The sequence below is a fragment of the Diadema antillarum genome, unplaced genomic scaffold, assembly GCF_040938485.1.
Source record: "Diadema antillarum isolate AM-2024a unplaced genomic scaffold, OU_Dant_1.0 seq00001022_RagTag, whole genome shotgun sequence".
Taxonomy (NCBI): domain Eukaryota; kingdom Metazoa; phylum Echinodermata; class Echinoidea; order Diadematoida; family Diadematidae; genus Diadema; species Diadema antillarum.
The window spans coordinates 587,575-614,184 of NW_027271857.1; the positions used below are offsets into that span (position 1 = coordinate 587,575).

Below are 26,610 nucleotides of genomic sequence, written 5' to 3' on the forward strand. Positions count from 1 at the left end.
ATATGTTTGCCCCTCCCCTCTTCCCCCCCCCCCCCCAGCACTCCGCGCTCCCCGCCCTCCAGGATCGACGCCCCTGCATACGAGGGTGCTTTTGCATTTTTAAAATTCAGATGAAAATATCTCGTAAACACATTTATGATGTAATCTGGGAAAATTTCAATCCTAGAAGTGTATACTATTTTTTTTAGGGGGGGCCCTCCGTTAATTGAAAGTATAGATATCTCCTCCCACCCACGGAACGTTTGCATTTTTTCAAACTGAAGTAACAGACCTGATGCACACTTTAGATGAAACATTTTAAAATCTGTCGATCTAAAGTGTATTAAAAATGACTGAACGGGGAGGGTATGGAAGGGGTTAGGCCTATCCCCCTCTTACGCGAGGGAGATTTTATATTTTCAGAATTGAATTTTAGCCATCTTTGGGTGAAATATTTAGACAGTTTTCTATAAAAGAAGTAAAAACATTTCCACATCTCGGGAGTTACGAGGAGGAGCCAAAGTTATGTTTGTCCCCAATACTTTTATGGGGAAACCATCCCTCTCCCCCTCCATCGACGCCTCTGCATGTGAGGGAGCTTTTGTAAGTGAAAGATCTGCTGCACACTTTTTGATAAAATAAGGAAAAAAACGTCAATCTCAAAAGTGTACAAAGTCTATCGAAAGGGACCCAGTAGCGGAGCTTTTGCATATTTAGGATTTCTATTCAGCGATCCGGTGCATAGTTCTGGCGGTATAGTTGGACAATTTTCCTTAAAGAAAGTTCAAGATTTGTCCTCATCTCGGGAATTGCTTGGGGGACAATAATGATTTGTCTGCCCCCAACATTTCCGTAGGGGCGGGGCAAATGCCCCTTTGCCCCCCCCCCCCCCCCCCCCCCCTCCGAGATAGATTCGACGCCCCTGACCATCCCTGGGTATGCCCATAGATGTATCAGAGTCATCATCGTTTCAGGAATGATTCAGGAAATGGAGGGGGGGGGGGGTCAATTATGGCGGTATAGTTTTTGTTATTGTTTGTTTTCGTATGGAGTATACATAATTTGCAGATGGTCCCGAGTTGCTCGCGTCATAGCATGTTTACATGTAAGCCTATGCTATTTGACGTTGTCAACGTCTGAACCATACCTTATGTCGATAATACCTTCTTCGTGAGCGAGCGAAGCGAGCGAGCGCTTGAGAATATTCTGATTGTATACATTATCCTACAAGATAGAATACTGTTCAGCTCTGTTACCTGTCTGAGGGCGTCATGCAATATGTCAAAATTAATACAATCACATTTCTGCTTCCTCCATTTTTTCCTCAAATTTCAGGGAGGGGATGATTGTACAGGCCATCCCCCCTCCTCCATTTCAGGGGGGGGGGGGGACATAATACCCCCCCCCCCCCCATCCCTCCGGGATTTACGCCCATGCACACAGCATAAGTCCATGAATTTCCTCGGGTTCCGCCCACTGATCTCTCCAGATCAGTGGTTCCGCCCGAGATTCTTGCAGTCGAAGCGATGGAATCGCAATAGCGCCAGCTATAGTGTTGCATGTAGCTGCCTGTCGCGTGCGTCATTCTTCCCATGGGATGATACAGTAGGCCTACATTGTATGCTGTCTTCAACAATGAGCAAGAATGAATTAATATTAATGGCTGTGTCTCACTGGCATAGCAATTGTGCCACTGAAGCGGTGCGTTTGGACTCTCAAAACCTATCAACCTTTCATCCTACCTTCACGTTCCTCCTTATTATATCTTGTAAATTTGTTTCTTCTGGCACATGACGTATCAGCCTTTCTGATTAACAAAGGCAAATCATTTCATGTTTTCTTGAAAATTATTCTTCATTGGGTATGTCTTTAACTGGAAGGACTGTCAAATCAAAGGAACATGTGTATGCATAAATCATACATTTCTCACTTCAGATATATAAAGTGGGAACGCTGTGAACTTGAAATATATAGATTCTGATAAGTGCCCAGCGCGTGGGTTCTAGGTAAGACACGTCGTTACCTTTGTTGCTCCTGCTCAAAATTTGTGAATGAATGTCTCTTGTATTCATTGCAATGGTGGAATAATGATTTTGTATCGTGAGTGGTAGGATCGTTTGCTTATTTGCTTATTTGTAGGAGAGAATTAAATTGTTCATATTGAAGAGGTCTAAATTAGTTCATTATTATTGATTATATCATCCACTCGGCATCTTATAGAAGGGTAAATTTCAGATGCAACACAGTTGTGTCTGTCCTGATAAGGAGGAATTCAACATCAATTTTTAAGTTGTAAGCCTATAGACATGGTCATGCATAAGAGAAAAGTCAAATAATTGAAGACGATACGGTATGTTTTAGTGAAATTATACAAGTCAGTTGTGGAATGTATAAAAAGTTTCACGCCCCACCCCCTCCGTGATGGCGATAATCGTCGTTAACTCCTAACAACCATTTATTTTGATACAATGTGATTACTGCCTTTGAACAGGCATGTGTAACAGTGACACTTCCCATAGAATTGTCTTTCGGTGCTAAATCATTAATCCTCACAAAACACAGTAGTCTAGAGAAAAGTTCAGATTATGGCTTCGCCGGGATTCAAGTAATTTCATGAATGCCGAATTTACTAATAAAGCCATTGAGAAAGCACTTTATTATGTTTGTTTTATATTAGTATTGTCTGGGGCAAATTATTGTTGTATAGGCCCCAATTTTTCTCTCTTTCTCTTTTTTCTTTAAAAAAGTAATGTGATGATGTCATCACACCATCTTAAAGGCCTATGCATATGATGTGATTGTGAAGAATACTGCAGGTTGTTTTGTGAAACTTGTAACATCCCCCCCCCCTCGTTCGAGAAATCTGTGATGGTTGAATTTTTATGCCTAAATAGGCCTATTAATAATCCAAGCCTAGTCATCCATGGAGTAACGCCTATGATTGTATCAACCTCACACAGCACATCACACGAATATATTAAGACTGTATCTCGTCTGGGAACCAGCAGGGAGGTCTCACCTCCCTGGATCGAGTGCAGATCGATGATTATGCACATGTGTGATTTGTAAAGCTGTTGTATGTATGTGTGTACATAGGTATGCAGGCCTTTTGTTTGACCCCTTAACAATATTTGATTTCATGATCTAATAATTACTGCTGTGACGAGTATACGGACGCAGTCAATGGGTATATTTTGTAATGTGTATTGTACATACATATTGGTTTTGCTGACCCATTAAGCATTATCAAAAACTGATCTTATAATTATTGCGGGGATGACTATATTTGTGAAGCAGTTACTGTGTATTGTATAGTAGAATAATCAGAAATTGACACAATGACAGTCCTAAGAATTATTTTGTAATATTTTGATATATGTTTGAAATGTCACGCAGCAAGCAACACAACTAAATGTTGAATTGTAATCAATGATGGATGATGGAATCGAAATAAAATATTGTTTGAAACAAAAAAAAAATGTGTAGAACTGCCACGCCCACTTGCACCATGCACCCCGGATGGATCGATCCGGAGTTTTGTAACGCACGTGCAGCACGGAAACGTGTCGGCCTTGCCTCGCTTGTTTCGAGGGTCGCGAACGACGCGTCGGATCGTTGGCTCGCATGGCTGCATCTGATCGTATCGGAGCTAGATATAAACACGTGAAGCGCTCGGTAGATCAAGAATATCTCATTGCTCTCAGTACAGTTGTGTGGTGTAGTCAACCAGTGTCTCTCTCCTCAATTCTGACCTTTCGCGAACTAACAGGGCAGAGGCACCATGCCTGGATTGAACCTTGGAGATGTTTTCCCCGACTCGGAGGTGGACACCAGCGTTGGAAAACTGAAGTTTCACGAATATTTCAACGACTCGTAAGTATCTAGTACTGAGAACACACAGAAGTCACTGCGACCAACCCGATCCGAACGCAAAGCGCTCCCTCAGGCACAGAAAATATTAAGGGGCGCCCAGTCGCTGTAAGTAGCGACAGACATCTGGTCTGGCTAGAAGCGGCTTGATAAAGGAGTAATTTTATCATAACCATAAATACCAAATTGTAACTTTAGTTAGGTACAGATGAGACTACAGATTGCAATTCCGTGTCACGAAGAACCACTAGTCTAGTAGATCTAGGTCTGCTTACTATCGCCAGGATGAGTAGGAAGAGAGTTTGCAGAGGAATTGAACTAAACTTTACCTATTTAGGCCTATAGCATAGGCTATGATATCATGATTGGCAAAACATATTCTAGCGTGTTTAAACAAAAGTATATGATTAACCTCCAAAAACTTACTTTATAAAAGTGATTGGTTGTGACAACAATGAACTTTTAAGAGAAGTTGAAGAAGACTAGTATATTAAAGACTAGAGAAGTCTAGCTTATGTTGAAGAAAGCTGTTTGAAGCATCCATACAAACATAGCCCAGGGGAAAACATTGATAACATAAAAATCAGTTCATAGTATTTGAATAGTTGAAGAATGGAACCCGAGTTTAGCCCAGCCGTGGATTGAGATAGTAAGCCGTGGCCGTGAAGCTTGTTTATTCGATCTGTGAATAGATCAAAACCGTAAACAAAGAAAATATTAGCGCCTTGTTGCTAATACACATGAAGTAACTTGGACATGTGAATCACATGTAATACTCAGGCATGCCTTGTACACTGAACTTGGACTTCTGAATCACATGTACATTATTCATGCACGTCTTGTACATTTTACACTTGTATATGATTAAATCTTTGCATTGCCTGACATGCATATACTGTAGACTCAAAGACTTCTCTTGTTGTCACTGTCTCTTATTACCTTCATAGTATATTGTACGTGTATTGTACATGGCCGGTACACTTCACCTGGATTTATACCTGTCACATATTGAAAGGCGACTATTAATAAATCATCATGTTTCTGTTACATAGGGAGTATCAATTGAACATGCACATTGAATGCTTGGAATTTACTACGACACGTGTATGCTAGATGTATGCTAGATGTATGTAGGAATTTGCTACTACACTTGTATGCCAAAATTACAGATTCTTTCTGTCTTACTGAAAGAACAGCTTTGTATAATATATAATACACTGGCTCATTGTGCTCATTTACTGTGTACACACATGCAGATTAATCTGAGCACTTTATTTGGCACTCTTGCACTGTACTTAGTTGTATTGTGCACATCCTGTCTAATTTATACTTCTGCACAAACATGTAATTTTGTACAAATACAACGCGTGTTTAACACCCTTTAACTCTCAGTGACTTTGCTTCATACACTTGCAGTCACAAATCATACGGATATGAAAACGTTACATTATGTATAAGTCAAACCACCTGTACTTATTCTTCTGTCAAACATCACTTGCATCTACACTCTGATTGTACTGTAGACACTCATAATCTCACTTTGAGCCCGGTGAATGATGCTGAATATACTCAATGTAACACCTTAAAACAAATCTACAACCTGCATTTCTGTATTCGCTTAGCACTATTGTACACTCAACATTGTTACCCCCATACCATGGATTCTACTCAAGAAATGCAAATTAAACCTTACAGTACACCACTGAGTAGATTCTTACACTTGAGATTCCACTTTAGGCGCTACAAACACTGTACGAACTGCTGTCATTTAACACAGTTCTGTAATTACCTTGCAATTTGTCTTGCAATACAAACACCCACACTGATGCATGTCGATAAATCATACACAAAGAACCTATTAATGTGTGGTGACCTTTTCCCACTATCAACTCTATTCACCAACAGCTTTGTCTCTTTAAACCATTATCGACATTATATAACTCTCTAAATCTGTCTTAATGCCAATTTCTGTCACAACTGTATCTTCACACAACCACCACATCAGGTTGATGAAATGACATTACATAGTTCATAAATTCCTGGCATTACATGCCTTGACATGAACGTGCATTACATGAACATGCACTACTGTTCACGTGCAATACCTGTGTAACCATGTAGGTACCACGTTGCAACTCACCAGTACGCATGCAACAAATTCAACATTGTAACTGAGTTCAAAGTTCGCTCAAGCATACTCTTATTTGCTTTCTCTCAGTTTTTAATGTTCATTTCACATTTTCTGGTATTAACTTACTCCTGTAGCGGGACTAAACTTGACTTGCATGAGTCTTCTGCAGAAACGGACGAGCGACCAGTCTTCACGTTGGAACGGTCAGCTGCTAACTAACTGAATGGCACAATTAGAAACTGCACGAAACGTGACAAATGACAACTTTCACTCACTGCGCATGTCGTCTATGGTGTCCTCAAATTACAAATGAGGCAAACTCAAACGCAAATTTTCCTAACCAGAATCAAAACCGCTTCGCTCCGCGAAACAGTATTATCAAAAAGTCATTTCTAGATCAAAATTTACCCAAGCGTTCCCTGATACATTTTGTCTCATTGAAGAACGCCCCATAGCGTCCGGTGCCAGCAATGCAACGTTGTAGACAATGGGATTTCACTAAAACAGTAGAAAAAAAATCCAATTCTCATTTTAACAAAGAGTACATTCGCCCATATAATCTTGACTTTGATGCTTTTAAGTTTTACCATCATCGGACCCTTCATGTCCTGTTATATACCATTTGATAGTTCACCCACAGTACCCAGTCAAAACTACGCTGTAAGTCTTCCCGTCCCTTGTGGTATAGCCAATGGCTATTTGAAAACAATGCTTAATTGTAAGGTTGGGGGGGGGGGGCATTTAACCCATTCCTCCTGCAATTCTCCTACCGCCTTCGATACCCCCAAACGAGATTTTCTTTGCAGGCTGACAAAGAATGGACAGGTGGTGATCCACATGCGTGGAGTATTCAAGCGCGCTACATGTACCCCCCTTTCCACGGTCAGCTACAATGTACATACATGTGCCATTGAACAAGAGAAATATCGGTCAAGGGTGTAAATAGAGCATGCACTGATGCGCTAAAAAATGCTTTGTTTTACACAGCACCCGAGCGGGGTCAGCAAAGTCAAATATCTACTGAGTTCACCATTGATCGCTATGTACATCTTTATACGAGTTTTACAGCAAAACAAGCTCACACTACATTGGAAAAAAATCAATAATACTGCGATACACATATTTTCCTTGCATACAGAAAGAAAATTGTATATTGATAGAAGAAAGTGGAATATTTCTATCAAAACCATTTTTCTGTGCAGCGAAACCCAAATTGACATGAATTTAGGCCATGAATGTACACACTACTGTCTAGGTTTTGGGAACCTGGTATACCAAGTTCCCATAAGGAATGGGTTAAGATAACCACCTGTTGATGCCTATTGGTCATGATACGAACAGTTGTTTTGTCCAGTGCCTTGAAGGGTGCCTGTTTTGTCACATTGTTCATTTCATATCGGTCTATCCAATATTTCATGATATTAATTTCTTCTTCTTTTTTTTTTTTCCTGGGAATTGTGATAACTCACACGCTGATCTACATCAGAGTTTCTCCCATTAGCACTTTAAAGGACAAGTCCACCTTCATATACATAAGGATTGAGAGAATGCAGCAATATTAGTAGAACACATCATTGAAAGTTTGAGGAAAATTGGACAATCCGTTCAAAAGTTATGAATACAATCTGCACAGTCACTGCTGGAAGAGAAGACTACTACAGTGTATGATGTCACATGCGTACAACTATATAAGGAAAATAAAAAGAGAATTTCACAAAACTTTACTTTTTTAATAAAGTGCACATTTCTTCGACTTGCTGCTGACATATTTTAAGGGTAATATTATTCCCCCTGCCTTCTGAAAGAGAGAAGTCGAGTGTTCTTTTGTTATGCGAGAAAAATGGAAATATGTTGAATTTTCTTTATTCTTTCTTTATATCGTTGTACTCATGTGACATCACAAGCTATAGTAGTCTTTTCATCCAGCCGTGACTGAGCAGAAAATTCAAAAATTCATAACTTTTTAACGCATTGTCCGATTTTGCTTAAACTCTCACTGATGTGTTCTACTAATATTGCAGCATTTACTCAACCCACATATCTATGAAGGTGAACTTGTCCTTTAATCTAAGAAGGGTGGGGAGATGCCAGTCAGATTCAAAGTCATAGAATGTTCGGCAGGTCAAATTAGTTGATGAGCTGTTGCTTTCACAATTCTCAAATCCTTCAACGCTCCAAACGATTCTTTTTGCCTTTTTTGACCAAAAAATAGAAAGGTTGGAAATCCGCATGTGCAAAAGCATTCAAGTGGCACATGTAGCCCTTTTTCCAGGGTAAACTGTTGTGTGCCATCAAACAATGCAAATTATTAATCGGATGCGAGATATGAATAGAGCATGCGCTTTGCTCACAAGCTCTTTTGTTTTGCACTATAATGGCACCAGAATGTAGTCACCAAAAGTCAAAATCTAGTGAGCTCAGCCTTATAATTGCCACATACATCTGCAATTGAGTTTTATAGCAAAATAAAGCACACGTCTAACATAATCTATAGACAATAAATGCAGTTTTGATTCAGAAGAAGAACAGGCTTTGGTAGAAGAAGCTTAGTAATTTTCCTTGTCATCATAATGCTAATAAAAATGGATATAAGCCATGAATGAAGACACTCTTGTCTACATTTTGGGAACTTGGTGAACCATTCTCCCAAATGCATTGAGTTGAAGCTACAGGGACCTGGTGTTTTGTAAAAGTGGATATTTTTGCGTGCATGATATATCCGCAATCATCCTGGTGAGAAGAGTTTTGCGTGTTTTTAAATCCGCAGAATCAAGGCAGCAATTACAAGAACATACGGCAAGCAAAAATATTCGCATGCATGTATTTGCGCTAGTTTCTGGTTACGCAAAATGTGCAAAAAATGTCAACACCGTGAAAATTTTACACTTTTACAGTACTAGGGTATTCAAGGCATGCTTTGAGCAATGGAATTTGAAGGCAAATTTGTAGAAGGGTATGATGTGATAAGAAGGAAAATGTTTTTTAATCCTATCATGCTTCCAGTGAATTGTCCAGAACATGGAATGATCATAAGTATCAATTGTCAACAGATAATGTTTGATAGAAGTATCATCAATTATGACTAATGCATATTTGATGTCATGATGGGGGGGGGGGGGGGATGCTTAAACCTGATCAACATTACTGATCAGTAGTTGGTTGTTCATCAGGTGGGATAAAGATCAGAGATCATAGTCCAAGGTTAGATATTAATTCCCTGGTTCTTTTTGAAAACTTTAAATCCTGTCATCAAACTGTGAAATTGAAAATGAAGTGGCATTTTCAAGAATTTGGATGAGGAAAACTAGTCAATAAATGTTTTCTGTACAAAACTTCTTTCAGTCAAAACCAAACCACTTTGAGGGAGAGAGAATGAAAAAGGGGATGTATTTAGTGATTCCTTGCAGTTAGAAAATATTGTGTACGCTCCCACAGAAATGGGCCTACAGTGCACTGAGATACATTGATAGTGCTTGTGATTGTGAACATTTCTTCTTCTTACAAGGAATGCTACACCTTGAACTGACCTCATCAGCGATATAGATAGCAATTAAGGCTTGGGTAAACTGACAGAATGATCAGAAAAAAAAAAAAAAACATTACAAAAAAAAAAAGACTTTCATGTCACTAGGCACATACAGCCTTACAGTTTATGCCCATGTCAATGGAGATGCTGTTAAAAAAGAAAAGAAAAGGGATTTAGGAATGATGATAAAGCATGTACTATTTCTTTGCCCACATTTCATGCTAGTCTTACAATCAGACATGATTCAAGCAAGGTTGATGGCAACTCTTCCAGCTGATCTCACATCAAACAATATATAGTGCCATACCATGTGTTTTGTGCATGCACACAGGGGGTTGGATACGAACATCCCGGCAGTCTACTGTGGACGGAACAATAAATCACAGCAAGGTCCATGAACCTACAAGATAACTCAGACTTGTATTTGGTGGACTTTATTATGAATGAACCATCTTGCACAACACCTGGATTTCAAGATTATGCAACAAATTTCATATACAGATCCAGAGGTGGCCAAGTTCACTACATGTTTTTAAAATCAATTAGTAATTTCAGATGTTGAAAGTAGAATGAGAGAAAATGTGTCAAATTTAAAAATCATATTTTGAATTTATAAACCAGATATTAGTATCCATGGGTGTGAAAATACTATTTCAGGGTATCAATATCAACCATTCAGTAGAGTAATCACTATTTTTAAAGGATACTGCTGGGAAAGTACTTTTTGCTATCTACATATACCACAGATACAAACTGATAAACATGTATCACATCTATTTTTGATTCAAAAACTTCTGCTGCCTCCACATTAGAACAACATTTGTGCAATCCTTTGCCGTATTGATACTTTGTAGTACAATACTGTATGTAATACATCACTTAAAGTGATGGGATACTGTAAAGCATGATAAATTTACAGCATGAAATTTTTGTGAATTGGAGCCGACGGCCTCTTTTGCGGCATGAAATTTTCGTGAATTGCCACTGGCATTCAATGCATGTAGTGTAGACGAGAACTTTAGTGTGCATTTTAATTTCCCGAATCTTGGTGCTCGCATAATTTGCAAAATTTAAATGCTCGCGAACATTCCTTGTTTTACAGTGTCACAGAGAATGTACACTGCTGCTGCATTATAGCTGCATGCTCTCAGGTGCAATCAATGTGCTTGCTTGCATGATTACTGTATTTTATAGCTAATCTATACCTTCAGTACGTACGTGTGTGCAGTTGATGCATTAAAGCACTATCTTTAACATTTAGCTGCTTGAAATTGCATGTATTGCTGAAAGTCCGTGACTTGAAATTGATCATACTTGTTGAAATAACCCTTCTCTGAGTAATGTTTTTTTTTTTTTTTTCCCATTCCAGTCATTAAATCATGCACTGCTGTCACCGTAAGTAGCATTATCAATTTGCTCTGTTTACAAAGTCAACATGGTGTATGATAAAACCAGGAGTATTATTAGCAGACTGTAAATCTTTCTTGAGATGTCACGTACTAGCAAAGCCCTGGAAGCATTTTTGCCTACTTGCATCATGTACATCTGAGAGCATTCAAAATGCAAAAATAAAAAATGTACCCGGTGGTAGATTCACTGCTATAAAATACACTGTTTAAGTAATAAGTGATGTACATTGTAGATTCCCTCTAAAGCATGGTTTCTCCCTTTATTTCTCAGATGGGGCATCCTTTTCTCTCATCCGGCTGACTACACCCCAGTCTGTACCACTGAGCTGGGGAGGGTGGCCCAGCTGACTGGGGAGTTTGAGAAGAGGAATGTGAAGCTTTTGGCTCTCTCATGTGATGATGCAGAGAGCCACAAGGGATGGATCAAGGTTGGTATGAAAAAAACAAACAAAAACAAAACAAAAACAAAACCCAAAAACATATCAAAACAAAAAACAAATCACATATTAAGTTCAACATTTTGGTCCAATCAGGCCACCAAAATTTTTTAAGTGTGTCCATTGTTATTAAGTGCTTTTCTCACCCAGAATAGTGGAGACTACTAAGTAACTTCTTGCTCAGTGCTTGGTAACTTCATGTATTTTAGCAAGCTGCTGCGACCTGGATCACTAGATCACTGCTAGTCTTCCATGCCAGATTCAGTCTGTTTCTCAGTCTGTTGTAGGAAGGCAAAATGATGCACTAATGTGCAATTCATGTAGAAGAGGATTTTTTCAAATATTTTTATTGTGTATAATTTTTTGCACTCAGCTGCGTAAGATGAATTTCGCATATATTTTTTAATTCTGCTGAGTCAAGACACCACAGAGTGGTATATGTACACTAGAGAGCAAAAATATTGTCATGCTTTATTTTTGCACAGAATGCACAAATATTTCCACTTTTACAGTATTAAAATCAAGTAAGGCAAGTCAAGTACTTGTGATTGCTGTATTAGCTATTTTTATAGATCAAAATATCTCCTACATGCAAGTATACCGTGAGCCACAGTGTATATCCCCAGCTATGGATATTATATGCAGTGTGAATTAATGATGGGACAGGCCAAAGGTCTGAAAGCATGGTAGGGATGGTAGATGAATTTCAATATCTGACTTTATTTGATTTGCTGTAACCTGATACGTGCAATGAAGGAATGTTTTACAATGTATACTTAGGCCAGTGACACATGGCACAGGAAATTGTGGTGTATGTCAAACATTGGTATCAGCCACACATCTTTCATTACATTTTCATCTTATTTGATTTGTAGCCAAGTTGCCCTTTACTGTTACCTCACGTTTTATCTCATCATGTGAGCTTCTGGTGTGAGTAGTGTTGAAATATTTATGCTGATTATAGCAAAAAAGAAGAAGAAAATCTTGAATAGTAGGAGTTATGAGACTTCATCACACTGACGTGATAAATTTGGCTCGTGACAGAATAAATAAATATGAATTTCAAAGTACAAATGTAAGCAAATAAATTGCAGTTTATCTTATGACACAGTCATTCTATGTATTGAAACTTGGATTGAAACTTAAGTGGTTAAAAAAAAAAAAATTACATCCCCCCCCATTTGACTTGTCAAGTCTGTTTGATTTCACATTTGCTTGAATAGTAAGCAAAATATTGAAATTTTTATAGATTCTTGAAGCATTTGGGTTCCTTTGTAGATAGGGTCAATGAAATTTGGAGTTCAAGATGTGCTTACAATGTGTATATGCTAGCTTTGCATTCATGCTTTAAAAGCACATGTGCTTTGCTTGAGTGAGGCACCTAGCAGCTTGAAGCTAATGATGTAGATCAAAGGCTTTTATCTATGGGAAAATAGGGTGATTATGCATGTATGGGTGGAAATGAGCTGCTTGGCAGACTGAGAGTGCTTTTCTAGTTTTGCTATGCATTTCCCATAGACACCAACCTGGAAGTATGTTTGGGACTAGTCTTCAATGGGTTAATTGTTACAGGGTTGCATTTTATCATGTCTCGCCTGAAAGGCAGGCTGCTTGAGGCACCCTGTTTTCCTGGTGTCTGTAGGTTTTTCCATGTGCCCGTCAATTTAATACAGGTGTCATTGTGATTTTAAGAAACACTAAATGACAGATAGCATAGTTATATTATGTGAAGTGACGATGTGCTAATTACATTTTCAGCAAAGTACATTGTATCTTACGAGAATAAAGTCATTCAGCTGCTTTTGCTAGAAATGTCATCAAACCATAATTATGAGACACGAATGTCAAGAGAGAATTCACTTGGTGGCAAGATGGATATCTATCTTCATGAAATTATACGTTATGAATAAAATATTAGAAGTCAATGTCAAAGATCAATGAACTTTGGCTGGAAATATGTGACCCTGCATCACAAAAACAACAAAGAGCTGCCAGATGTGGATATTTGAATAGTTAAGAGCAGATTCCAAAGAGCAGACTTTAAGCTATGAAATGATCTAAGTTCAAATGGACTTTCTGTGGCTGCGTTTATCATCTGTCCCCTGTTTAAAACGGCTTTCAAAAGCCGTTTCCATCGTTTATCAACTCATTGCAAACACAAAAATTGGTCTTGTCACTTCGCAGCTGCATTGCGCAATTTGACCCGAGGAGAAGGGGTCATATACAGTGTACTGTAACCGCAGTATAAAACTGTTTCCTTTAAAACAGCTTTGCGTTTATCTTGCTTCAAAGGGCTTCTAGAAACAGGTTTCTGGAAACCTGTTTCGGAAGCCTGTTTCTGAAAGCACAAATTTGCGGCTTTCAAAAAGGCTTTCCGAACCCCATAATCAAAACAGCTTTGCATTTATCATCTCATAAAAATTCTCTGAAAGCCGTTTGGAAAACCTGTTTCTGCTAAGAAAAAGAGCTGATAAACGCACCCTATATTGGAAAGAAAGCACACATTCTGGAAAAGTGTGAACTGAGAAAAAAAACCCCTCTGAGGTATTGGGTCTATTCAAGCACTGAAGATTTCACTGAGCCATGCTCTGTGCGATGAATGGGACAAAAACAGAATGTACAACTGCATAGCAACAACAATGAAGGGGGTGGTGTCAGAGAAGGAGTGGAGTCTGTGCAAATTTGTGCATAGGTTGTATTTTGTGTCAATTGAACGCTTACCTCTGGCTTTGATGTTCCATGCTCAAAGCTGCTCTTACATAGAGTTTTAAAATAAAGACCAAATAAGAGGCTCTTGATTTTAACCATTTTAAGCTGGGTATTTCAGAGAAAATGTTGAAATCCTTTGTGGAACTATTTGGTTATGTGTTGCGGAACAGATCCTTCTAGTTTTTCTTCAAATCTTTGTTTTATCAATGCCCAAGGACTGAGAAAAAGGAGAAAATTTAGGTAGCATAAATATTTAGCATTTAACCCTTAGCGGACTTACTGATTTTGCTACAACACGCATTTCCCATAGACCCCTGCCCAAGTATACTCGGGACTCGTCCTCAAGGGGGTAACCATCTTGCGCACATCTGTGCATAATTTTATTTGCCAGGTTTAGTATTTGAGAAATCTTTTAGATTAAATGATTGGCTAGAGCGTGTTTTTGCATACTTAAACCCTTGAGGACGGGCTTATTTTGCTACAACACGCATTTCCCATAGACATTGGCCTGAGTATACTGGGGACTCATCTTCAATGGGCTAATAGCTTTTTACAGTTAAAGAAGTACAGTGTACAAATTTTAACTGATTTTTGTTCGCATGCCCTGTTCTCTACACACTTAATTACTGCTGCCAAATAATGAATGGGACAGCGAACTGCTGCCCGCTCGGTTTGTTGTGAATGAGGAATGGTGCATACTTTAGATAAAAATGCTGTCTTCTGTCAAAACAGTTCATTAACACCTGCGATAGAGTGCATAACTTCTTGGCAGCACAGAGCATGATGGGTAAAGAGGAGAGATACTTGTTTCCCTTCCTTCTCCAACACTTTCCTGGATTATTGGGTTATACAGAAATTGATCACACTTTATTAACTTATTCTATCATCCTTCTAAAAGTTATGAAGAGTTAGAAGTGAAGATAATGTGAAGGTTTTTAAGAACTGAAAAGGGCGTACTATACAGTCACACCTAATCACACTATTCTACAAAAATGATTGTGACAGCAATATTAACTTCAATTTAGTTTGTTTCCCTTCCTTCTCTAACACCTCCCTGGATAATCGGATTATACTGAAATTGATCATACTGTATTAACACATTCTATCCATGAGTAAAACAAACAGTATTTCAGGGTCACACACATACCCAAGAAAGAATACGTGGTGCACCGTTAAGCCTCCTACCACCTAACGTTCTACCGCCACAGAAGCCTTCAAAGATTTCAACTTCAGTTTAGTCAAACAGGAATTCACCTTAATGTCAGATTCCAGATTTAACCACACATGAAAGACTGAAATCCAGTTAATATGAATGATATCAGGGGATTTTTGAAACAAAGCATCGAATAAATGAAATGCTGAAAGATAAGTAATCATTTCATCTTCTTTCCCTTTGTGACAATTAGGACATCCAAAGCTATTCGGGTTTCACCAGTGAATGGCCGTACCCAATCATTGCTGACCCTAAGCGTGAGTTGGCTGTCAAGCTTGGTATGGTGGACCCAGATGAGAAAGACAAGGCTGGCATGCCACTGACTGCCAGAGCTGTAAGTCACCAATCTCATGTCTTCATCATTCTTTCTTCTGCTTGTTGGTGCTTGCATGATTTATTATTACCTTCGCCAAGGGAGGAGATTATGTTTTCGTTTCCGTTTGTTTGTTTGTTAGTTAGTTTATATAGTTACTTAGTTTGTCCGTCTGTGTGCAAAATAGTTCAAAAAGTAGCCAACAGATTGGATGAAACTTGCAGGAAAGGTTGAGAATAACACAAGTAACAAACGATTGACTTTTGGTAGTGGTCCGAGAAATTTGGGGGAATTTATGGATGATTCTTGATATTTTGGTAGGTAGGGTCAATGAACTTGGGAGTTCAGGCTGCCTGTATTTGAGGTTTGCATGCGTGCTCTAGTTTCTGCAAGGGTGAGGCGCGCCGTGCAGCTGAGGGCTTATGACATAACAAAGGCTTCTATATTGGGAAATCGGGCGGCTTTCAGCACACAGTAAGTATGTATGGGTGAAAATCCCTGATATCTCTATGGAAGAACAAGATCAGTGATGGACCTGAGCTGCATGCTTGGCAGAGGTCTGCGCTCTCAGCGTGCTTCTCTAGTTATCATTATTTTTGTGATTATATATCACTGCTCGGGTGTATTTTTTCGTGGCTTACATGTGAGATGAAGCAAAGCCATTGAAAGAGTGCAAAGAATTTAAGATTCACATCTAAATGAGAAGAGCACCTGAGCCTGTTACATAAAAGTTGAGATCAAACATTAATCAAGAAAGCAAACACAACTGTGGATACTGATTCTGATTGGCTGATACCTGACTAATGGTTGATTGCAGCTTATTTTATGCAACAGGGCCTAGTCTAAAAGTAAGAATATATTGCTGAAATCTTAATTGCATGAAAGTACGAAAGTATATCTTGATTAATGTGCTGATTACAATTTCTGATCATTATTATATTCCCTTGTGTGTGTGTGTGTGTATATATATATATGTATATATATATATATATATATATATATATATATATATATATATGTATAAAGTGGGCTTGTAATATTTTTGCAGATTGCTATTCATACAATTATCATTATTATTATTTTTTTTTGGGGGGGGGGTTGGTATTGTTCACAGAAATACCTTTTAATAGTCTCTGTTGTAGGAACTGTTGATTGCTGGGTTTAAATTGGCTGAAATCTAATAGTGATGAAAGATGTGAACATAGGATATGATGGATGCTTTTTACAGTATTTGAATTCTTGCTGGTAAAGCATAATGGCTGCCATTGGGTTTTCCAAACTCAAAGTTTGTCAAATACAGTGTGCTAATGTACCTGCCAGGTTATTGTACCCAGTCAATTCCATTGTACATGGTCTAACCTCCATTTGATTTGATTTGGAGGCAGAACAAACTGTAGTACGTGCATGTGTACAGCAGCTGCAGTCACAGCCATCTACATTTATTTGTATAGTTACGGCACAGGAACTTCAAAATCGGGCATATCTTTTGTCCAGGTACCACATGCAAAATAGCCAGTGGACTTTAGAAGACCAATTTGATGTTACGTAATACAAACATTTTAACAAGTGACTGCCTCCAAGCCTCCACAATGATAAGCATGCATGCTACCTCAAATTTGAAAAGCTAGTGGACTGATTTTCCCAGTAGATCCAACAGGTCAATACCTATTCTGAATTGCTGTGTCATGCCCAACAAACAGTACATGCTTTCCACTTTCTCTGTGTTGTTAGAGGTGTGTTGCTTGCTATGCCCTCGCCAATTTGGTTTCAGTTTCATATTTAAGTCAGAACATTACAAATTTAGGATTTGAATTGGATTTGGTCCGATATGTTTATTATTGAGTTTCCAAGTTGTTGATAAGTCCCACCAACAAAATTTCTCGAGATGTCAATTTCCTGGCACTGACTTTTCATGCCTTTGTGAAAGCTAGGTATATTGCATGGGAAAGAAGGACTGTGTGAGAGATTGTGTTATCTTTGTGTATTGTTGGCAAGTGATATGGAGAGTCTTGTGCATGTTGGAATGGCTCGTGTTATCACAGAAAGAGAATACTAGTAATCAGAAAGTAAACACTAGGAATGAATGCCAAAAATTATCTGCATATGGTATGATTAGATCAGGAAGCCAAAGATGAGTGACATGGACAAATTCACATCAAGGTTACAATACTTGTTGACTTGCATTGGCATTACAACAGAAAACCTTTAGTGAAATGCAGTTATTGCATTCAGTAATTATTAGAAGTTCTAGACCTTTGATCAAGGTTTCAACCTTTGTCTCAAATAAAGGAACAAGTTATCATATTCACCTCCAGTACAAATAAGAAAAAGCAAAGCAAGCAAAGCAAGCAAACAGAAAAGAAAAGCATTCTTGAGAACAAGAGTCTTACTTAAGCTGTGTGCATGAAAGCTAAGAAATTCAAGTCATTTTGAAGTGATTTGTAGGAAAGTGTATCAAAGAAGATCATCGTACACTGAGTAAACAAGATATGTGTCATGATGTGCTCACTACAGTCATATGTTCCACACACTTTGGCAGTACAGTATCCTGCTTCAGGGGCCATATTGAGGGGAATGTACAATGATGTCAGTATAATCATGGAGCAAACTGCAGTCATGCTCTTGGAATATTTTGATTGTGATATCATATTGTCTGGTCACTTTGTCAAGCTAACTTCATAGTCTCTTTATCCATGTTTGTACAATGGTTATGACTTTATACTATGGAGTGTAATGATTAAGGGCCCTTGGGTGGGAAAGGGGATGCCGAAGGTGAAAAGTTTTTCCCTGTGGACTGTACTGCAGCCTAGCAGACAATCATGCTACTGATTATTCTTTCTATAGAAGTTATAAAAAATTCTGTTTGTATGATAGATGCTTCTTGGTCATTAAAGAATGTCAGGAGAGTATTCTCATATCCGGTTTGTTGTGCAGCAATTTGAAAATTAATGAGTTTAATGAGAGCATTTGAGACTTTGGATGTTTCTCTGATAAGTTAATGGGTAAATCTCTTCAAAATTGCATCAGAGAGTTATGTGTTTTTATAGTGCTACAATTATCAAGTGTTATGTGATCTTCATACTACATGTTCAAATGAAAGACAGTTGCTGTACAGAAACTTGGTCAAAGTTGCTTATAGCAGTTTCCTTGAGAATTTGTTTTCTAAATTGTTTGTAGGTAGGCTTACTGTATATACAGGAGATATTATGCATTCTAGATAGTGATGCCATACTCTACCCGAGTAGACTTAACAGTTTCTGACTGAGATTTGCTTACAAAACACATCTTTATTTTGCTATAATGGTAAGAGTGCATGTTTGAATAGACTGTGAAATATTCATGGCTAGCGTGGTCCTTTAGTCATGTAGCCTTGAAGCTCCTTGAACGAGAGCAACTAATGTAGCTTTTTACAATGATAAAAACTGAGTAATAACAAGTGCTATTTTTGTATCAATCAGTCCTAAGTTTGTTACATGGAGTTAATAACCAAGTTAAGACTTGCAAGATAAATACTTCACCTAAGGTGTGCAAGTTTTCTCCCAAATGAGACTTTCTTTTCCAAAATACATGAAAGATGATACAGTGAAACCCCGTTATAACGAGGTCCGTGGGATCGGCGATATTACCTCGTTATAACCGATACCTCGTTATAACCGTACGCATCAAAAACAAAGAAAAACATAAGCACGACATCGGAATATACCCATCAATAAAAGAAACTTAAGAACATCCTTTGCGTTGTTATTACACGTTTATGGATCGTTTGAGATAATAAAGGGAAATTATTTGTGAATTAGACGAAAAAGTAGGGGTTGAAATGAGATCATTCTTTATTGTGATTCTTGTTTGTTAATTTTTCCTAACACCAGCGCAAATAGAGTAAAATACAGGCGTTGTTTACCATAACTTGCGAGGTATTTTACGCTGTTGGTGCCCAGCGGGAATGCGATGATTTCATGAATCATTTCGGCTGTAATCTTGTACAATATAAATTATGATCATTGCGCTCGAAGGGATTAAAGATGCGTTCTTTATTTTCTTCCGAAAATCTCTTCGCGTTTTGTACATCCGTTCTTGAAAAATATGCGACAGGATTGAATGTGGAAGGTTACGTTGTGATCCTTTTTACGCAAATCTGTACCTCATAGACCATTCTGAAAGAAAGAAAAATCTTCATGAATTGTGAAATGCAGTGTTAAAATTGTGATAATGAACAAACCCAGATCTATTCAAACTAATAAATACGTTTGTTTCTTTTTCTGATTTAGGTTAACATGCGTTATTCAACTATTTTTTACGCTACTGTCACCTGGCGAGATCGCGATTTCAGGGTAACATACATGCGTTGTTTACCGTTAACTTGAGAGGTATTTTACGCTGTTGGAGCCCAGCGGGAATTCGATAATTTCATGAATCATTTCGGCCGTAATTTTATACAATGTATGATCGTTGCGTCCGACGGGATTAAAAATGCGTTCTTTATTTTCTTTCGAAAATCTCTTCACGTTTTGTACATCCTTGAACTGTTAAATGCGTTTGTTTCTTTTCCTGAATACCGATTAAGTAGGTTAACATGCGTTATTCAACTATTTTTACGCTACTGTCACCCGGCGAGATTGTGATGATTTCATTAATTATTTCGGCTTCAGTCATACACACTCACATTTAAATCATCAGTTGTTAAATGATAATGAACAAATACAGATCTATTCAAATTAATAAATGCGTTTGTTTCTTTTTCTGAACACCGATTAAGGAGGTTAACATGCATTATTCAACTATTTTTATGCTACTGTTACCCAACGGGATCGCGATGATTTCATTAATTATTTCGGCTTTAATCATCCACACTCATATTTGCTAAGCAGCAAAAGAACTGGAAGTCGGAACTAAAAATGGAAAGGATATAATAATGAGTTGCACACGCATTCCAATTGTCCATTTTTGGCCACAAGTGTCGCTACATGAAAAGTTTTTGTATGCGTTATCTTTTTTTTTTCTTGTTGTGGTGTGGTCTGCCCTATTATCACGCACGCGTATCTCGCGGAAAAGAAAATCGAATGATTATGTTTAATGATTTAGTAGGAATATCGGAAGGCATTCCTGTGTCTTATCGCGTGATTTAGAAGAAAACATGGAAGGAACGGTTCTCTGCAAAACGGAAAAAGACGTGGATAGCGTGAATTCGGTTTTCAGTGTTTCGTTTGTCTCGTGTTTGAAAGCGGCAATTTAGTCAAGAAATGGAACCTCGTTATATCCGATCAAATTGCTTATGTTTTTCTTTATCATGATGCACCGAAATTGTCCTCGTTATAACCGGAATCTCGTTATAACCGAACTCGTTATAACCGATTCGTTCTGCCATAGGTTTACACGCAAAGGAAAATGGGACCGACGCGATCACCTAGTTATAAGCGGTTCCTCGTTATAACCGAACTCGTTATAACGGGGTTTCACTGTATACCTAAATGTAAATTAATGTCATGCTGTTGAATATCAAATTAACACTGTGCATGTTCTATTGTAAGCTGATTGAGAGAGAGAAAAAAAACAACAACAAAAGACCCAAAACACACAGACCTTCAACTGTAGTACAAACTTTACTGCTCAAGTTTTAAGGAATGATTTGCTATGTTATTAAATATGTACAGATGGTTTCAGTGAGACTTGATCTAACAAACATTCTGTTTATGAAAAGCAGACAGTTCATTTTATTTTGTTGATAGGAACCTGATGGCGAAATTAAAAGAATGTGAGGTAATCAGTGATCCGACAATTGGCTCAATACACAGCCATTTGTCAGTGAGTGATATCAAGGAGGTTTAAGAGATAGAGTTCCAAATGGCTGTAATTATTCAAATAGTTGTCACTTTTCTATTGATGTACAAAAGAATTCCACAGGTGTATCTGTGCTTTTGGTGATGGGGTTTGATGCCACGGTCTTGCTGAGCAATCTAAAGATTCTATATTTTGCTTGTTTTTCTATTAAATGAAATGAAATCTCACGTAATGATAAAGCTCATTAAACAAAGGTCAATCCCTTCGAGAAATATGTGCAAAAGTGTAAATCAGAGCTGTATCATGTGAAAGTGTTTAAAACTGTACCCTCTCGGAAAGCTGGTTTTATCACTTTTCCACTTAATTCCTCCAAATAAAGCTGATATGGAATAATCTTCGTGTATAATTCTATAATAGATAGGAATATCAGATTAGTGGCTGGGCACGCCCAGTCGAGTAATTTTCATTTTCATTTCATCATTTTTTGCGCAATTTCTATTCGCGCATCCCCGTGTCTTTACCATTATATACCGCTTTATCCCTAATTTTTATAAGTAGGGATGGCGAAAAGTAATTACCATCACAAAGACATATTTTCGTTAGAAAGTGGCTGATGATTATGCAATGAGACATGAGTCAATTGTCTTCCTATCTGCACGGCAGATCCAGTTTGCCACATGCTTCAAATACTTTCGAGTGGCGGCATCGAACTTGACTTCAAAGGAAATACGACAGTTGTGACTCCATTCTCTTGAACCTCCTTGGTGATATTCACTGAATTATAAGCAGTCATAGTGTGGTAATTAAATGATGTGCACAGTAATTGTTTTTTTTTGGGGGGGGGGGGGGCAGAGAGAGGAACTGGTACTCGCTATCTTTACTATTTCACATCTTTGTCATCCAATCTCCATTTGACAGGTTTTCATCATTGGGCCAGACAAGAAGCTGAAACTTTCCATTCTCTATCCAGCTACCACAGGAAGGAACTTTGAGTGAGTACTTGATGCTGTAACTCTGGGATTTTGTTTTATTCTGGGTTTTTTCTTTCTTTCATATAGGGCCTACAGTATATATTGATGATGATCGATGTAATAATCTGTCCTGTAAAAGTACATGAGCAAAACTTGCATGTTTTCATGTTGCTAAAACAGAATACACTGCAGGGAAACATGCAAGGTAAGCTCTGTTATGCACAGTACTATTGCATAATTGTCATTGTCCAAACGTCGGAATGTATTTTAATTTTAAAATACATATAATCAGGTGGCAGTAGTGATTATGTGGGATCATAGAAAGACCTTTGTTATAAGTTCATGTGTGTAGTAGGTCCACGCTGAGATGAATCTGAGAAATGCAGTTTTTATGTGATATATTTCACTGTACAGTTTATATGAATGCATTGCACAATAAAGTACTTGGTAAACGTTAAACAGGCATGTGTACTTGGTATTCAAAGCTAGTGGATATAGTCATATTTTCATATTAGTCGACAATGTGGCCTTCCGTTCCTTTGTCTTCACACAGTGAGATTCTTCGCGTCATTGACTCGCTGCAACTGACTGCTACAAAGAAGGTTGCCACCCCTGTGGACTGGAAGGTATGTATGGTATAGCTGGGTAAGAAAATGTCTGTTTGACTGGCTGAAATTTGCATTGATGGCCTCAGTCATTTCTTATTTCTCTGTTGTTGTTTTTTTCTATACCTGGTACTACTCTGTGTACTTCTGTATTCTGAACTTCTGTACTTCCTGATTACCTTCCTCTGTTTTTAGATATTCTCCTTCTGTTCTGCCTTTGCATTTCCCATATTTTCAGTCAAACCTGATTAAAGTCCAGTGTTGCAGAAAAAGTTACACAGTATATACCGTCGGGTGCCCGTGCATTGGCCGCTAATGCAATACAAATTGTATTGCGTTAGCGGCCAATGCACGGGCACCCGACGATACCAAGTCACAAGTCTGTCGTTGACAGTGTGGTAGCATTCCTACCCAGCCTGTCATTGCTGTGTATAACCTGTGTAATGTGATTACAGAGTTCCTTAATTTGATATACATTTCAGGGGTGGATCCAGGAATTCTGTTAAGGGGAGGTGCCTTTACAAAATTACAGGGGGTGCACGCAACCCCCCCCCCCCCATTTTTTTTCTTCTCCTTTCTTTTGTTTTAATGAAAAATAAAGAGGGGAAGCACGCCCTGTGTGTCCCCCTCCCCCCCCCCCCCCCCTGGATCCACCACTGCATTTGTTGATTGAGTAGAAAGAGTGTAGCCATCAAAGATAAGCTTTAATATGATTATTGACATGCGAATTTGGCGCTGTAGACAATGGAGTGAAGATAGAAGCATTTCGCCAGCTTCAATGTCAAGTGCATGTCTACCTGGAAAGCTAGCTTCCCTGATATTTAATCTGATTATGATATCACTACATAACCCAGTCTTCTTTAGACTGACTTTTAAGTTCTTCACAAATGCATAAAAAAAGGTATGGAAAAAAATTCTGTATGTCACATAATCAGATCATATCATTCTTTTTCTATGTTTAATATCAGCATAACAAGATATTGACATGTATCAGCACTTCCAAGTTTAAGTTCACTTTTTTTCTCCAATTCCAACATAATCAATGGGGCATTTATGTACAATGTGATAAGATTTAAGAGATGTCAGCATAAGTCAGAAAAAAATGTCAATGTAGGCCGAATTGAGAGAGAAACGTTAACTTTGATCTTCTAAAATATTTCACCAAATTTTGACTTGGTTATGAATTTAGTGAGTTGGATGTTTTTGATAACCTTAAAACTGAAGTGAACAATGGCATATTATGAAAAGTGGGCTCTAATGGAAGAGGAGAAGATATTATTCCATGGTATGAAATACAGCTGTACCAGCAATGAATGATGTGAATTATTATAATAAAAAAGATAACAGTGTAAAACTGCAGAAATGTAGTTTCTTGGGCTTCGTGGAATAAGTTGTAATAGCTGTTAATATCTCTGTGTGCATGCTCTATTTCAGCGTGGTGACAGGTGCATGGTTGTGCCCAGCCTCTCTGACGACGATGCCAACAAACTCTTCTCTAAAGGGTTTGAGAAGGTTCAAGTCCCTTCGGGCAAGGGTTATATCCGTCTGACCCCTGACCCCTCCTAAGTAAAAAGGACAGTCCACTCTCACACACAAGTCCAAATAACAAATCCACTTTAGTTTGGTTGGGTTTTCATGGAATCATGTCATGTTTAACATTGTTCATACGTTAATCAAGTTTCTCACACAGAAGAGTGTTTTCACAAATTTTGTATGAAAAGTCAAAGAGCTATACATGCAAGAAAAGTTGATACACCCTGTAATATGATTAAAAAAGGATCACTGTGAAGTAATTTGTTCTTGTTAGTTTATAACACTGTAATTTCAATTGACTTAAGAAAAAGAATGTTGTGTAATGTGACTGCAGTACTATGGTAGTCACAGACTATTAATAAGTATATTTTCTTACATAGATTTTCTGACACATTATTTTTTACAAAGAAGAAATTACTGTAGTATGATTTTATGCTGCGTCACACAAGTTATGCACCAAGAATATAACGTCAGTATGTGGTAATTGGTAGAAGCGAAGGCCTAACAGTTGTTATGATGTCGTAAGTGCACTTTTTCCATAATGAGAAAATAAAAGTCAATATTGTTCATATGTCATTAATATGTAAAACAGTGTACAGTGTGATTAGTAAATGCACTATTCTGGTTCAGGATAAAGTTACTAAGGGTTACTATTTGTGCCCGTGTTCCTATTTCTTAAATATTGTGTAGATGCACGCTGCATATCAGTATGTTTGAATGTGGTCCATCTTGAATGGTATGGTAACTCAGTTTACCAAGTATGAAATTCTTCAAAAATAATGTGAGAGAATGTCACAGTGAGTCATCAAGAAATAGGAAAGGCATCGATCTTACTCGATGGTCTTGTCCCACGATTGAATGATGTGACTCAATTTGCATGGTCACCAAAGTGGCATTCTGTAAACTGAATGAGCCCCATGTCAGAAATAGCCCAGAAGTCATCAGCTGAAGAAACAGTCCTTTATGTGGGATGAGACATTGTCTCAACATTTACTGCATATTTCATATAAACTTTTATGAAATTCAGTTCAATTTATTTCAATTCACTGGCATGGAGGTAAGTAATCCTATATTAGTTTTGATATTACATTTGCATGTGTAAATAGAGCATCAGCAAACCCAACATACAAATATGTTTGGTTAAAAACTAACCCCCCCCCCCAAAAAAAAAAAACAAAACAAAAACAAAACAAAAACAAATCAAAAATAAAGCCACATAAAGAGAAATCATTTATTAAAAACTGTCAGCGCAGGTATGCTCATGATTTTAGTGAATGTGACTTGAGACTAAGTTTGTGGTCAATCAGATACGAGGAAGAAAAAGACAAAATTTATGATATACATGCATGTGCCTTGAATATGCTTGATTTTGTTCAGTTAAAAATATGCCAGCAAACATTACAGGGGGTGTTTTCCCTGGTTTTCTGCATCATTGTGTCTTGCTATACCAGGAGTACTTAGGCCAGTTTTCACTTGTTCACTCTATTGATGGCAGTTGAAAAGAGAATGACAATAAAGGTATTCACTCCAGAAAGGCAGCATACAGACTGGTGTAGCCTTGGCGATGTTTGATTATTGTGGGCAGTGTGGCATGGCATGAACTCAGCATAATAATTGTGTCTTGTATAAAGAGAGAGAGGGAGTAAGGCTTGTGTAGTGTTTGTGTGTGTGCTGTCTGCTTGGGAATATGTGGCTTTTTATGAGTCGGTGTATGGGAGGGAGATGCATTTATAGCAGATTACGTCTCGGGTCATCCCAACTCTCTGAACGAGGCATGGGATGGTATGATGCCATATATTTAAAGCCAAACCATGATTTCTTTTCACTACATGAGGAATCATTATAGCTTTTTCTTCTTTTCTTTTCTTTTCACCAGAAAACCCTATTTTCTCTTTCTTTCCTCCCCAGAAAGGCAGAGGTTTTCTTTGATTGTGTGAAATGTCACAAGTTATAAACACTGGGTGTGGACATTCACATTTTAATAGCAGATTTTGATAGCAGATTTATGCTAACTCATAGTTCACTATGAAAGCCCATTACATGCTTTCATACTTGAGGGTGATTAAGTTGATATACTGGAGAATTGTGGGAGAAAAGTAGTATTGGCCCTGGCTGCTACTCTGACTACTGTTCAAT

General features: G+C 38.0%; 1 protein-coding gene across 1 annotated transcript; it reads left to right on the forward strand.

Moving 5' to 3' along the window:
• Window positions 1–3,760: 3,760 nt before the first annotated feature.
• Window positions 3,761–24,733, forward strand: LOC139742835 (peroxiredoxin-6-like). Its single transcript, XM_071653351.1, has 6 exons — window positions 3,761–3,852; window positions 11,187–11,343; window positions 15,468–15,608; window positions 22,284–22,357; window positions 22,890–22,962; window positions 24,376–24,733. The coding sequence occupies exons 1-6, from the start codon at window positions 3,761–3,763 to the stop codon at window positions 24,505–24,507; spliced, it is 669 nt and encodes a 222-aa protein (XP_071509452.1). The 3' UTR covers window positions 24,508–24,733.
• Window positions 24,734–26,610: the final 1,877 nt, after the last annotated feature.